This window comes from Hippocampus comes, unplaced genomic scaffold (genome assembly GCF_001891065.2).
Source record: "Hippocampus comes isolate QL1 unplaced genomic scaffold, H_comes_QL1_v1.1 scaffold173, whole genome shotgun sequence".
Classification (NCBI taxonomy): Eukaryota; Metazoa; Chordata; class Actinopteri; order Syngnathiformes; family Syngnathidae; genus Hippocampus; species Hippocampus comes.
Window position 1 is genome coordinate 88,192 of NW_017805223.1, and position 13,750 is coordinate 101,941.

The 13,750-nt window shown below is 47.5% G+C and overlaps 1 protein-coding gene across 2 annotated transcripts in view; it reads right to left on the reverse strand.

The window, feature by feature from the left end:
• Positions 1–13,750, reverse strand: part of col5a2a (collagen, type V, alpha 2a) — a 31,732-nt gene that overhangs the window by 12,341 nt on the left and 5,641 nt on the right. For both annotated transcript variants that reach the window (XR_002168192.1, XM_019869232.1), the window contains exons 2-15: positions 3,260–3,511; positions 2,647–2,666; positions 2,536–2,568; positions 2,425–2,457; positions 2,245–2,298; positions 1,831–1,923; positions 1,649–1,720; positions 1,484–1,528; positions 829–882; positions 699–752; positions 558–611; positions 433–486; positions 282–335; positions 125–169 (exon numbers count right to left, since the gene is read on the reverse strand). Coding sequence is in view for 1 of the 2 variants with exons in the window: in XM_019869232.1 (XP_019724791.1) it covers positions 125–169; positions 282–335; positions 433–486; positions 558–611; positions 699–752; positions 829–882; positions 1,484–1,528; positions 1,649–1,720; positions 1,831–1,923; positions 2,245–2,298; positions 2,425–2,457; positions 2,536–2,568; positions 2,647–2,666; positions 3,260–3,511 (917 nt within the window). In the remaining variant the exon portion in view is untranslated. The remainder of the gene's footprint in view (positions 1–124; positions 170–281; positions 336–432; positions 487–557; positions 612–698; positions 753–828; positions 883–1,483; positions 1,529–1,648; positions 1,721–1,830; positions 1,924–2,244; positions 2,299–2,424; positions 2,458–2,535; positions 2,569–2,646; positions 2,667–3,259; positions 3,512–13,750) is intronic.

Below are 13,750 nucleotides of genomic sequence, written 5' to 3' on the forward strand. Positions count from 1 at the left end.
TGGTCTACCGGAGGTGACTTTGCCACAAATTCCAACGTTGAGGAAGATGACAAACGCATGTATCATCAGTCAATAGAAGAATGAGTGTCATGAGTATATCGAATCATTTCGAGAAAATACTAACCATTGGTCCAGGTCCTCCCATTTGACCTGGTGGGCCTGTGGCGCCCTGGGGAAGGAAGCATTGGAAAAATATCTCTCATGCTGTTGTGGCAGTGGAACTGAACATGACATTTTAGGTTTTGCTTTTAAAACCTAGACCACCACCAGCCTCATCTTACCTTAGACCCAACGGCTCCATGTTCTCCTTTTTGTCCCAGAGGTCCTCCGTGTCCCTAATAAAAAATGGTGATACGTTGTCTTACTTGAGAAACATGCAGAAGCACAACATATATTGCAAAATTTTAACTTTGCGTTGAATTAAGTGCTCACCCTGTGACCTTTTAGCCCAGGAGGCCCCGGCGTACCCGGAAACCCTCTTCCTCCCTTAAATGCAAATCCGTTGCAGTTAGAAAGGATCGTCAAACAAGACCACGCCACCGGACAAATGATCTTACTTGGGAACCTGGGAATCCAACTTCTCCAGCATTTCCTGCCTTGCCCGCTTCACCCTATGTGACGACATCACAGTTCAACAATTACCGGCGTCGCTGCTGCACTTTGCAGTGAGATACAGCCACAGCCCAGGCTTCACGTACGTCTTCTCCTGGTTTCCCCGGGGGACCCTCGGGTCCTCTTTGCCCAGCCGGCCCCTGAAAATGCACAATGTCGTCATTAACATCTGGACGACTGCATAGCTGGTCATGCAAAATGCAGACGGCGTTGTACCATATGCCCTGGATCGCCCACGTCTCCGGGAGGTCCTTGTGCTCCAGACTGACCCTTTCAGAAGCAAGACAAACAAAGTTTCACAAAAGCCGCAAGCAACCAATGAACAGGCCCTCGCGTCTCAATTTTCACGGGAAATCCTGGAAGATGCTCATCATCTGTAAAATGACTTTGTCACAGGTTGGCATCGCCTTGGTGTCTACGAGACCGCATGAGGCTCCATATTGTGGTTCATCGCCGAAAATGTGAAACCCGGAATTTGAAATTTGAGACCAAAGTGGCCGAACTCCTGTTTATCTGGTTTTCCGAAAGTGGGTCCTTGAGATTTTTTTCCATGCGCCCAGTTACGACAAACTGGTTCACCACCAACCTGGTGTCAGTTGGTGAAACAAGCGTCGGTGGCTCTTATCTTAAATGTGGGTCATTGAGATTTTTTCCATGTGCCCAGTTATGACAAACAGGTTCACCACCAACTTGGGTTCAGTTGGTGAAACAAGCGTCGGTGGCTCTTATCTTTTAACCTTGAAAACTTCCAGGGGGTGCCCATGAGTTTCAGGTGTGTTGTGTTTGAGACTCCCAGAAGAGCTACAGTACGTCACCAGGACACATTTGAAACAGGCATGTGGAGGCCCTGAAAGCCATTCATTGGACTTACAGGGGAACCGGTCGGCCCAGGAGGTCCTCTTGCTCCAGATTCACCCTAGAACCAAGAATACACCAATCTGAACTTCATGGAGGAGGGTGTGAAAGCAGTCGTTCAGTTTCAGGGTAACTGCTCGACAGTTTCAAAACAAGCCGAAATTGTTTGCTGACACCTTACCCTGGTGCCGCTTAACATGCTTTGAGGTGCATTTTTTCCTTCCAACACTCCGGCCATCTGCGCCCCAAGACCCTGCGATTGAAGCGGGTATCGTGTTTGAGGTTGCCAAGAATAAGGGGGACACAAATACAGATTCTTGGAAGTGTTCTCATTGGCGTAGGTGGGTGGCGGTTATCACTTACTCCGGGATGGGTTGGGTGTCCCGGGGGTCCGGGTTCACCGGGTTGACCCGGAACTCCCGGCTCTCCGTCATAACCCGGAGAGCCTCGCTGTCCCTGGAAGCGAAAGAAAGACTGTGATTACACACGCAACGTGGCCCGGTGTTTTCAGAACAAAGGGGTCAAAGGCGATGGAAAATCAACTTGGCCAATAACGATGAATGTGGTTCTGAAAAGGGATGGCGGAGTTTCCCGTGTTTTTTAAATGAGGCAGTTGGGGTCAAAGCCTTAACGGCTAAGTGGTGTCGACCATACGTAAATAGATGGGTAGCTGACGAGTCAGTGTTTTACACAACTGATCTCTCTGATGCGTTGGCCTTTGATTAACTGTCAACCGTTCCAGGAGACGAGGGATCGAATGTAGTGGGTGCAACTTACGGGCCTTCCTTTGTTTCCTCTGGGTCCTCTTCCTCCCGGGGAACCAGGAGGCCCCTATGAAAACCAAAGACATCAACATGAACGAGCCGATGATGACCACTGAGCAAAAGAAAGGAGTTGCATGACGCAGTGTGTGCAGAACGCAATGCCAATCTGTCGCCAGGTCATCAAGATGCTCACCGTCGGTCCGGGACGGCCTCGGATGCCAGTCACCTGCACATACAGCCAGTTAGATTGTGCTTTTCTTTTTTTTTCTCTTTCAGGAGTTCTGATGAAACTGAGCATACTCACAATCGGGACTTCGCCAGGCTCTCCCTTCGGGCCCTGCAGTCGCAGACAGATGGATGAGACAAATCAATCAAACCAAATTTGTGCTATGCTTGTATCGATGCGGTCGCCTACCTTGTAAATTCTGGCCCCACCTAGCAAAAAAAAAAAAAAATTATTAGTTTTCCATGAATGCATTGTTCGTGTGGATGTGGTGAAGTAAATCAGTGGGGCATAGCGACCCATTAGTTCATGAATTGAAACTGACCCAGAAACGACCAAATAAAACAAAAATAAGAATCACTTGAAATGGAGTGCAGAGCTGTTTGAACAAGAAAGAAGCAGCTTATGGTTCTTCAAAAGTCATTATGTTTCCGGGTCAAGTTGACCAACTTAAAAATTTAGATTTTTTTTTTTTTTTTAATGAGTCTGACCGCTGTAACTACAATCCATTCATTTGTCAACCATCATCCACCGGCGATCATATAATGTACTTTGTATTTGCACATGCTGTCAAGACTCTCTGTCAAGTCGCCTGACAACCCAAGCTGAACTTCTCTCTTCTCCAACATACAAAGTTTGTCTTTCAATTGACCACTTCTTCATACTTCCTTGACACCGATAGCAGCTTTCCAATTAGACAGGGCTTTGGCGCTTTCTTCTGGCTTCTTTGGGCATTGCCGAAAGAAAGGCAGAATAATTGCGCAATTTGTTTGAAGGGATTAATTGAAGGTTCTTTAATGCTCACCATAAGAGCCGCCGCCCCCACCGCCGCCGCCGCCGCCGCCCCCACCGCCGCCGGTTGAGGTTTCGGTCTGACAAATGGGGCAGCACTCTCCTTCGGGGACGACCACCTTCTCACAGTTGGTCAGCTCTTCGCACTGGATGTTGTCGCAGAGGACCTGGCCGTTGTCGCACACGCAGAGTCGGCACGGCGACGGCTTCCAGATGTCCCTGTTAGGGTACACTTGGCCGTCTGCCTTGCAGCTGCCATCGCCTCCTAAAAAGTGGATGAAAGTCATCGTTTATCAGCCGGCACGAAAGGGGAGGAGTACTTTGGTCTCTGGGGTGCATTCCTTCCATTCCACACGTGAAATTAATTCACCACAGAGTATTTGCCTGTTGTGCCAACTCGCATCTAATTTGGACTTCACAATTGAGTACTTGAGATCAAACCACAGCCACTTCAAGAGTTTCCGCCCATGATTTCATCATCATGTCAATATCAAACGGTGCGTGTAATGGGCCCATACGCAAAAGTTTTTGGAAATTGTCAGCGGTGGGTTCGGGGGTGTTCGCATTCGGTGACACGTCTGCTACTTGCACCACATGCACGAATGATCTACACTAATTGAAGGTGGCTTGGTGACGAAGTGCTGCCTCCACGAATGAAAAATGACTTCTATTTCTGCTCTTCTTCTGTTCGCCTTTCTCTTCAGCCGTTGGACAAGTAGGGGTCGCTCGCGAGGTTTAGCAAAGGTTCATTTTGCCCTCGATGGAACCCCGCCCACCACTGTCAAAAATAAAAAACAAACAAAAAAAAAAACACAAAACAGTCATTTCAAGTTGAGGGTCACAAGTTGAAGTTCGGTGTGCTATAACTGGCGCGCTGAGTGTTTGCTACTCAAGTACAGAAAGTCAAGACTGATGCAACATGGCTAATAAATGTTTTACAATTGGAAAATGATCACAGCTGACAAAATGATACAGATGAGGATTTGTTCTAGTTTTCTATTCTGACTCATTTCAGGTTGGTATCGGATGAAGAGCAAAAAGTTAAAAAAAAACAAACAAATGGTGTACAGATTTGACCACTTATGCTCAGCTCAGATAAACCAGACTGAACCCGGCTGCGGTCCGCAACGCCACAAACATGACAGAAAAAAGGTCTGGAAAATGTGATACTTTGTTTCAGCAAAGTCTTCAGCCGTTAGACATGACATCATTTCCTTCCGAGGCTTCGTCTCGAAACTGAATTGATTGAAGCCCGCAAGAGAAAACTTGCTGAGGCGTCCGCAAGTTCACAACTTCACATCACCATTGTCAAAGAAAACACACCTTTTTTTGTATTTCCAACGAAAAGGATTTTTTTTTTCCCCAGCCATTTATCACAAGTTGATCTTAAGGCTAGTGGTGCAATGCACAAACACAAATACACTCACGCACACAGGTAAGTACAACAGATTCCTCTCATGACAAAGTTTGCAGTCCCCTTGCCAAAAATGCTGACATTCTGACTTAGCCGGACTGTTACAATGCATCCAAAACTTTGAAAAGTTTCCAAATAGTTGTACTCAACTTCAAATCTTGACCAAAATGAGCGAGTAATGGTGTTGATGAGATTGGGATTTTTTTGGGTGCAGACACTTTTGGATCACGGGTCAAAACGACCCAGGAGCATTATTCTTGTTTCCGAGAAATGATCCAGGCAAGATGATTTGAAAACCGACATCAGACGTGAACTTGGCTTTGCTATGTTTTGACATTGAAAATAAGAAACAGCTCGCTGAGGAATGCAAACGTTTTTTGTGTGTTTGTTTGTTTTTTTTAATCCCCGAAGACCAGATAGATTTTGCTCAATCAATCCCACTTAACTTGTTTGTTGTTGTCAGTCATTTATTTAATACGCGCTACATATTCCCACAGATAAGCCACAAATGCCTTTCATAGGCAAGGCGGGCCTCTCAATTGACAAAATGAAACATTTCTTGCACAAGGCAACTCATGCTTGGCACAAGCAAACCTCCAAGCAGTCGCAAAGACAACCGTGAACGACATTCCGAAGCAAAGCAGAGAAAACCAAAGTCAGGTCAAGTCAAGTCACATTTCTTTCTGCTGCCCTTCATAACAAACGGCCCCAAAGGGCTTCGCATGGCCACAGTTGACAAATATTCACGACATCCCATGACCTGAAGCCCCAGGAGGGCAAGAAAAACTAATTAAAAAAAAAAAAGAAACCTTGAGAAGGGGCCGCAGATGGGGGAATACCCCTTTCCTGGATGAGCAAGCTGCAATGGATCCTCAAACATTTGACACAATACTTGTACTAAACGATGTTTGCTCAAATGATGTAAGAGTTGCCGTCAGAGAGCCTGGTCGATGAAAAACATCTTTGCAGCAGTGCCTTTGAGTGTTCGACCCGACTCTTGTCCAGCTGCGAATCATGTCCACATCGATCGGAGCGGAATCAGTACAGTGAAATCGTGCTCATTATTTCAGGAACTTAAATGACAACATTTCAACCCCCGAACAGAAAGCTATGTTGATCTTCCCATATCGTAAGTCAAATGGACTCTCTTTAGCTTCAAATTGTGGAAGCAAAATGTCAAAAGAATAAACATTTTTTCAAAATGACATATGTGACTTTCTTTTGTGGCTCGATTTCCATTGACAAAACTGCCAGCGGGTGGGTCAGCGTGACCCAGGAAACATTTCAGTGTACCAAAGAAACAGAAACACAACAGACCCAAATATTTGTCTGCTATCCCCCCAAACGTCAGGATTGTGCCTTCTGTCCGATCCAGTTGTGGTAGGTGTGGGAATGTATTCTTAATTTTAATCGAATCACTTTGACTGCCATCAACCTCACGCAGGAGATGTCTCAGCGCACAGTTGGAAAGAGATTTTTCCTTTTGGCTTTTGAGCGATGCTCGCTATTCCATGGCAGTTGAGATTTCATGGAAGAGTTGCGCAGTTTTCGGTGGGGGGTCTCAAAAACCCGACCGATGAAGCACAGCTCAGTAATGACAAAGAGCAAAACCCGTCCTCCTTCCCGTGCGTCGGCATGATGCGGATTTTCCGCAGTCGGCTCACAGAGAAGCCATTTTCCTCTCCAAACATGGAGTCCTGCAACATTTCTGCGTGACGTGGCGTCTCGCTACTTTCCATGAGTGTTGAGAAGCTACTTATGGTGCACGTCAGGGCGGGGTGGCCATCGGGAATTTTGGGAAAAATATAATGATTGTACGGATGTTGCGACGGCCGGTTAGATTGTCGGCCTCGCAGGGTTCAATTCCGGCTCCGGCCTTCCTCTGTGGAGTTTGGATTTTCTGCCCATGCCTGCGTGGGTTTTCTCCGGGTACGACGCTTTCCTCCCACATTCCAAACACATGCATGGCAGGTTAATGGAACGCGAGTGCGAATGCTTCTTGGTCGTGATTGGCTGGCAACCAGTTGAGGTTGTACCGCGCCTACTGCCTGAAGACGGTGGAGATCGGCTCCGGCACGCCCGCGACCCTTGTCAGGATAAAATGTCTCGGAAAACGGGCGGATGTTGCATATCGACTCTTCAGAGGTCCACAATTGGTTGTATTTAACTTGGAGTGGATTTTCACCTCACATTAACGAGCCACTTACGATTGATTCGACTTCTTGCAATCATATTCCCGAGTCAATTTGACCGGTTTCAGAAAGTTTCAGAAACGTCAGAAAGAAACAAAAAAATCCTCATCCCCATCACCAACCGCAGTCCAAATTCTTCTTTGTGGCGAGACTAACATTCCCCGATGAACCCGATGGAAAAGCGCAAGGCGCACAGCGTGATTCCGATGACTTACAGCTGCTGCCGGGTGGCTTTGCACCAGCTGCTCCTTCCTGCTCTTAGCAGACCCGAGGTGTCAGGGCCACACATAAATCTTTCCTCCGGCAGGGAAAGATTCCTCGGGCCAAAGAGTGGCCGACTCCCTCAAAGCTTTCATTGCAGACAAGGACGTTTACCCCGCAGGCGAAGTCGCCAAGGGTCAAAACCAGCTTGTAGCAAAGTCAGCCGTTGCTGACATTTGCTCACCCCGCTGCTTTGTTTTGAAACAAGAAAAGCTGCCGTCCGTTAAGGTTGCTAATGCGTTCGGGATTTGCCGCATTACCGTGTGTTGATGAGGCTTAGAAGCTAAGGGATGGCTCCTCTCCTTGGCTTCTTTTCAAACAAAAGCTCTGAGTTTGAAGGAAGAGAGGAGCTGCGTGCGGGCTCCGTCCGGGAAAAGTTGAACTGGTGGCCCGCTGACATGTGCGGCCATTTCCACATTCCACCTCGTGACAACGTACCTCGAGGGTCATGACGGATCTGTACGTTACAGCGGTCATACGTCGTCACCGTTTCCAATAAAATGGCCGCCAACTACGATGAATAACACAGTAAGAACATTTATCGACGTAAAAACATGAACATGTAATAAACATGTCAATGCCAAATACGTGTTTAGGAAGACAAAATGATTTTCTAAGACATGAAACAAGCAACCGTAGCGTTCCGACTCCGTCTCCGAAAACATTCCGTTGGCAAATGTTACTCGTTATTCGCTTCCCGCAGTTTGTTGCCACAAAGGCCTTTTCGCTATTTTATGGGGAAAATTGGGTCCTTATAATGACCTTGACGTTATCTTGCTATCAATCCAACCATAATCATCCATCCATGCATCCGATGGAACCACGAACATCAAGACCGAACGCTCGACGAACGTAGATTTCCGATCCCTCGCGCCTTGACGCGGTTCCGTTTCACCAGGACCGTTCCTACTCTTGCCCTTTTCTGTTCAGCTTGTACCACAGCTTCATTCCTTTCTTCTCTTTTTTTCTTGACAGAATCGTTTTCTTTTTTGGAGGAAGAAAGATAAACGGGAAAGATAAAAGCCACCACCCGTGACAATTCCTCCAGGGCTGTGAGAGCTTTCAAGACTGAGTGGGGAGGAGATGCTTGTCGGTGAACTCTAAAAGTGTGAGAACAGCCTGAAACCCGGTGGGCACATCTGGCCTAACAGGGATGCACAAAAAGTCTCAAGCACCGAAAAATGTCATCAAAAAAGTCGCCTGTTTTGAGATCGTTAAACAATTCTAAACGCCGTGGGCACACCCATGGAAAACAAAACTAAACTGCAAGAGATGTCGGTCTCCTGAACATGCCGGAACAGCAACAGGGAACACAGCCAGAAGCGAAAACCTAAAGCGAAAGATTCCTTCCACATAAACGTTGCGCAACATCCTTTGAAAGTTCACGTCGTAAAGGACACACATCATAAAGTACGACGATGAGACAAATAAGAAAGAGCGAATGACCATGGTATGCCTCAAAAAGGACAAATCCTAAAAACTGCACTTGGGGGGAAAAAAAGCCATCTGCCCATTCTGAAAAGGCGACCCAACATTTCTGTTGCCAAACGCCACATCCATTAAAATTATTATTCTTCTTCTTATTATTTTTTGCAAAGAAGAGCCCAACTCTTGTTTTCTTGTATTCTTCGCTGAAATAGAATAACGCACTTAAAGACCATCAAATCGAAGCAAATGAAAGTTGCAAGCAGTAACGAGTTCGTCGCCGCAGCTGTTTTTCATGGCGAATCCTCCATTTGGTGGCACATGCACAACAAACGTGAGCCATCGAGCCTCGCCCGTGTTTTCAGGATACGTTTTCACACAAATCCAAAAAGCAAAATGGCTGACTTCCTGTTTCATTTCTTGCATGGATCCTCTTGTGAGTTTCCTGTGATGAAGCTGCCCATCGGGTCCCGCCTGGAACTGTGTGTTGGAACTCGTCAAAGGCCCCAGACGGGCTACATGTTTAGCTAGCGTCAGCTTTCGGGATTCCGAGTCCTTTTTACGAGGAGGGAAGATGATCCCTGAGGCTTGCGCATTTCAGCTGACCTCACTGCTACATTTTGCTTTTTGTCCGCGTCGCCATCAATCTTCCAGAACTTCCAGTATTCCAACCCCCCCCCCCCACACACACACACGAGAGTGCCTTTCACCGCTCGTTTTCTCCTTGCTGTTTCTGTCTCCATTTTGTTATTCTTCCAGTTCCGAGAAAGAAACGCAGCCGCTGGGATCGAGTGCTTCTACGCACTGCGTCGTATATAAAAGGCCAGGAATGTTGCCCGTGACGATCTGTCCTCGGGAAGCGGGAGATTACGTTGGTGTGGCGGACGTTGCTATTTGGCTTTTGACCAAGCAGTTTGTTATTGATGTCGTACAGGCGTAAAGCCACAATTAGTACGAGGCGACAAATAACCTTTCACGACATCATTCATGATGCTCTGAAACAACATCCCCCCTGCCCCCCCCCCCAAAAAAAATAAGCGAGGACCACAATAAATGAGAGTCCATCTCCTCTGAAAGTCAAGCTCAGTGTTGGCAATGCTTGTACAACGTTTGTCCGAAGCCCCCGATGATCCGACAATGTTTAGACAATTATCACAGCTCAGCCAGGACATGAATTTGAAAGATTCCCAAACACAGCCTTGCGATCAACAAAAGCTCGTGCGCTCGAAGGGATTCCGTTTCCGCAAAAGAAAACAGCGAGTGGATGCTTTGGCTTGAGTCGGCGGGATCATCCCTCAAATGGAAACGCTTGACGAGAATTTGATCAGGTTTGAAGTTCACAAGCATCCATCGTAAATTTCTTTGGGAGCAAGAGTCCAACAACAACTGAACTATAAAAAAAAGAACTTGGAATGATCTCGTGATCCCAAGCCAAGCCTCTGCTGGCCTTTATTCGGGAGTCAATAAAGGGGCTTGGGCGTCCCAGGGCCCGCTTCTTCAGCCCGGCTTGCAATTTGTTGTCAATGCCGGCGACAAACGCGATGAGAGGCGAGGCATCGGTGAGGCATCGGTGACTTGCGTAAACAATTGACTTGGCTCATAACCAACAGCACAGGCAATCTTCCACTTGTCATTTCCAAGCCATTTTTCTGATCAGAATGTTTTTGGGTTCATTGTGATCAAGACCGCACGGGTCTCTCTCACACACACACACACACACACACACACAAAGTATAGAAAATCCACAAGCATAATGTCGGTGTCTCATGTGCGGCCTCGTATTTGTTTCAAGCCCCTCCCCATCCCCGCATACTTGACACAACACGTCATCCGCATCTGCGCGCGCCGCTTGCCTCTCACCAGAATCAAAGCCAAGTGGGCGCAATCGGCCAGAATATAGTCCGATATTTTGCAATATTTATGAATGAAGAGTTAATGGAGCAAAAGTGGAATTTTTTTCTTAAACGTCTTCGTGACCAAGGGCAAAGTACAAGGCATGTTAAAATCAGCGTCCGAGTCCAAAACAACAAATGAAACGATCTCAAAAAGCGTTTTTTTTTTTTTTTTTTTCAATCAGTGTGAAAAATCTGTTTCGGGAGCCATCAAGCCATCTGCGGCTTCAAACGTGCTGCTCACCGATGCCGTCAAACCGACCGACCAACAACCAACAACCGGCTATCAAAGCAAGCGACCACCCGAGCAACTCACTCACTCACTCGCTACCGGAAAGCAAGTCAGCAAGTAAGAAACTAACTTAGCCCAGCCACTGACCTATCGACAACGAAAATAACCAAGTCGCAAACGGACCATCCGACCAACCGACAGACAAAGCAACCAACCCAGTGACCAATCCAGAAACCGAAATCAAGTACAGCCCCGAGCTAGTTAACTGCGAAAAGCGAAACACATTTGCACGTCAAAATCTCAAAAGACATTTTTAGAAAATGCAATTGAATGACGATGGGAAACATTTCGGGTTCGGAGCGTGCTCCACTTCGGAGCGCCGTTCGCGTTCCAACTGGGACAACGATTGAGGTGAAGATTTTCGATTCGTCTGCTCTTTGCGCCGATCGTCTTGCAAAGACGTCGGCAGGAAACAAGGAAATCCTTCGTTTGAACGCGGCCCCAATGGCTTTTGCACGTGTCGGTTGGACGCGCCGGAACATCTGCAATCTGACGGCGGCGCCGTGACAGAAAGGGAAACGCGGTAAAGGCTCACTTTTTATGCATTCTCGGAAGAAATATGAAACTCTGGGGGATGCTGCGACGCGTGCTCCACTTCTGTCAAGCAAAAACAAAAAATAAATCCAAGTCAGTTCCACACACACACAAAAGACGAAAGCGGAATGGTACGGCACGGGTCTGTTTCAACATGTTGGTGCCGTGCCGCGTTTGAGTCTTTGAAAGGGACAAATGGTCACTCCTTGATAAAAAAAGTTGTTTGTACAATTTTATTTATTTTAATCCATTTTTAATTGGTTATTTAATACATTAATAAAACCTTTTTTTTTTTTTAATCATTTTAAAAAATGGCATTATTTTTAAGAAATAAATTAACTGGCTGTTCTATCGATTAAAACCGTGACTGGAATTGTGAAATCCTTGACTTGAGCCTCTTTATTGGATTATTTCTCACTGAGTTAATGAGAACAAAAAAGTGTTGACCGTAGAGCAACTAGTTGTAGTTTATCGATATATTTTATTTTTATCATTGGCAATAAAGGGGGCGCAGCACGGTTGTTCGCACGCCCGCCTCACAGTGCAAAGGTGCGGGGTTCGATTCCGAGCTCCGGTCTAGCCGTGTGGGGTTTGCGGGTTCTCCCCGTGCCTGCGTAGCTTTTCTCCGGGTGCTCGGCGTTCCGGTATGCCCGCGACCCTCGTGAGGAGAAGCCGGATCGGCTGATGGATGGATGGATCATTTACAATCAACACTCATGCGCTAGAAAAATGAACACAAAAAAAAATACAATCAGAAACATTCTCATCATCCAATTGTAGGAAAAAAAAATGAAATGAATGCAAGAAATCGTTCAAGGCCTGGATGAAAGATACAGAACGGTTTGCCCAGGCGTTGTCTACTACCGCCGATGCCTTCCCCAGGGACAAACTTTGCTCAAAAGACAAACAAATGGGGCGGGCCAAAAGCACCCCTCTTCACTCTCGTAAATAGTTTGTCCAACAAGCCGCAAAGACACGGGCCGCATCGCAAACCCTCGCCGGCCGCCGACCAGCAATTATGGCCGCCGCTCACCATTTTGCGGCGTTCGGCAAAGCGGGCTCGACGTCTTCAGTGACCGCCGGTGGACTTGCAACAAGTACCTCAAAAGGCCTTTACGTCTGATCGTCGGCTCAGGATTTTTTGCAACAACAACCCCCCTCATCGCAAAAAAAAAAAAACCCCGCAAACCGCTCAAAGATTCCATCAAGTGATTAGCGCCAGAAAGACTTCCCCAGGTGGAACGTGACCTCTTGTGAGATGGAAAGGTTGAGAGCAATTAGAGCAGCGTTTGGAATCATCAGCGGGGGGGGTGAACATGCAGCGAAGGGAGTGCAGGATTACAGGAAGAGCGAGCAGACCTATGGAAGATAAACTGCAGAGGGCAAAACCCGCGACATGACCTGGGCCAAGCAGAGCCAGCTGTCTCAACAGCCGTTAGGCGCAGAAAAAAAAAAAAAAGAGCACGTGTTGAACGAGCTTGTTTTATGAGTTCCGCGGAGATCAGGTGAAGGTGACGTCAGTTTGACGCACCACGTGCAACCCGTGTACATTTGGTCCGTAAACCTTTTTTTATTGTCATTGCAGTGTGCGGCCAAATGACCGACCGTGCGTAACATGCCGTTGCTGCACCATTGGAATGCGAAAGAAGCTGAAATTTTAAAAGGACAAGCGATTTTGAGCCGACACTTGCGCTTGGCACGTTGACGTTCTCAGAGGCTCCAATTTGCATTTACATCGATGTAACACACGGACGGATGGCAAGCGCTCCTTTGACGCTTCAGCTCGTATCCGAGCGGGCTTCATCCATTCGGGCGACGAGGCTCGGTTGGGACTGCGCCAGAACCGTCCTGTTGCAATCGATTCAACGCCCTTCGATGGAAATGAGCCGGACGAATGAGAACGCTCGCAAGCATCCTCGTCTCTGCTTTTAGTCACCGTTGAGAGCGGCTCAACCAAAGTGCGACGACTCCTTATTTAAGCCAGGTGGCATTGGTGCTGTCAAGCTCGTGTGCAAGTTTTGGACAAGAGCCCGTTAAGGCCAAACTAAACGATCAACGATGACCGAGAAACAACATCCTGCAAGTTGTGAGCTCAACTTCTGCTCAGTCAGTCAGTCACGGAGTGCGTGGGCTGAAATCGTCCATTTCGAGTCGCCCTTCTGCATATCAGCCCGGCGACGGGGGCCCATTCCGCAATATTTTCCGAACAGGGCCAAAGCCATGAGTTCTAACATCTGGAAAGCATCGCCACCCCCCTCTCGCAACCCCCCCCACCCCGACCGAGAAACAACATCCTGCAAGTTGTGAGCTCAACTTCTGCTCAGTCAGTCAGTCACGGAGTGCGTGGGCTGAAATCGTCCATTTCGAGTCGCCCTTCTGCATATCAGCCCGGCGACGGGGGCCCATTCCGCAATATTTTCCGAACAGGGCCAAAGCCATGAGTTCTAACATCTGGAAAGCATCGCCACCCCCCTCTCGCAACCCCCCCCACCCC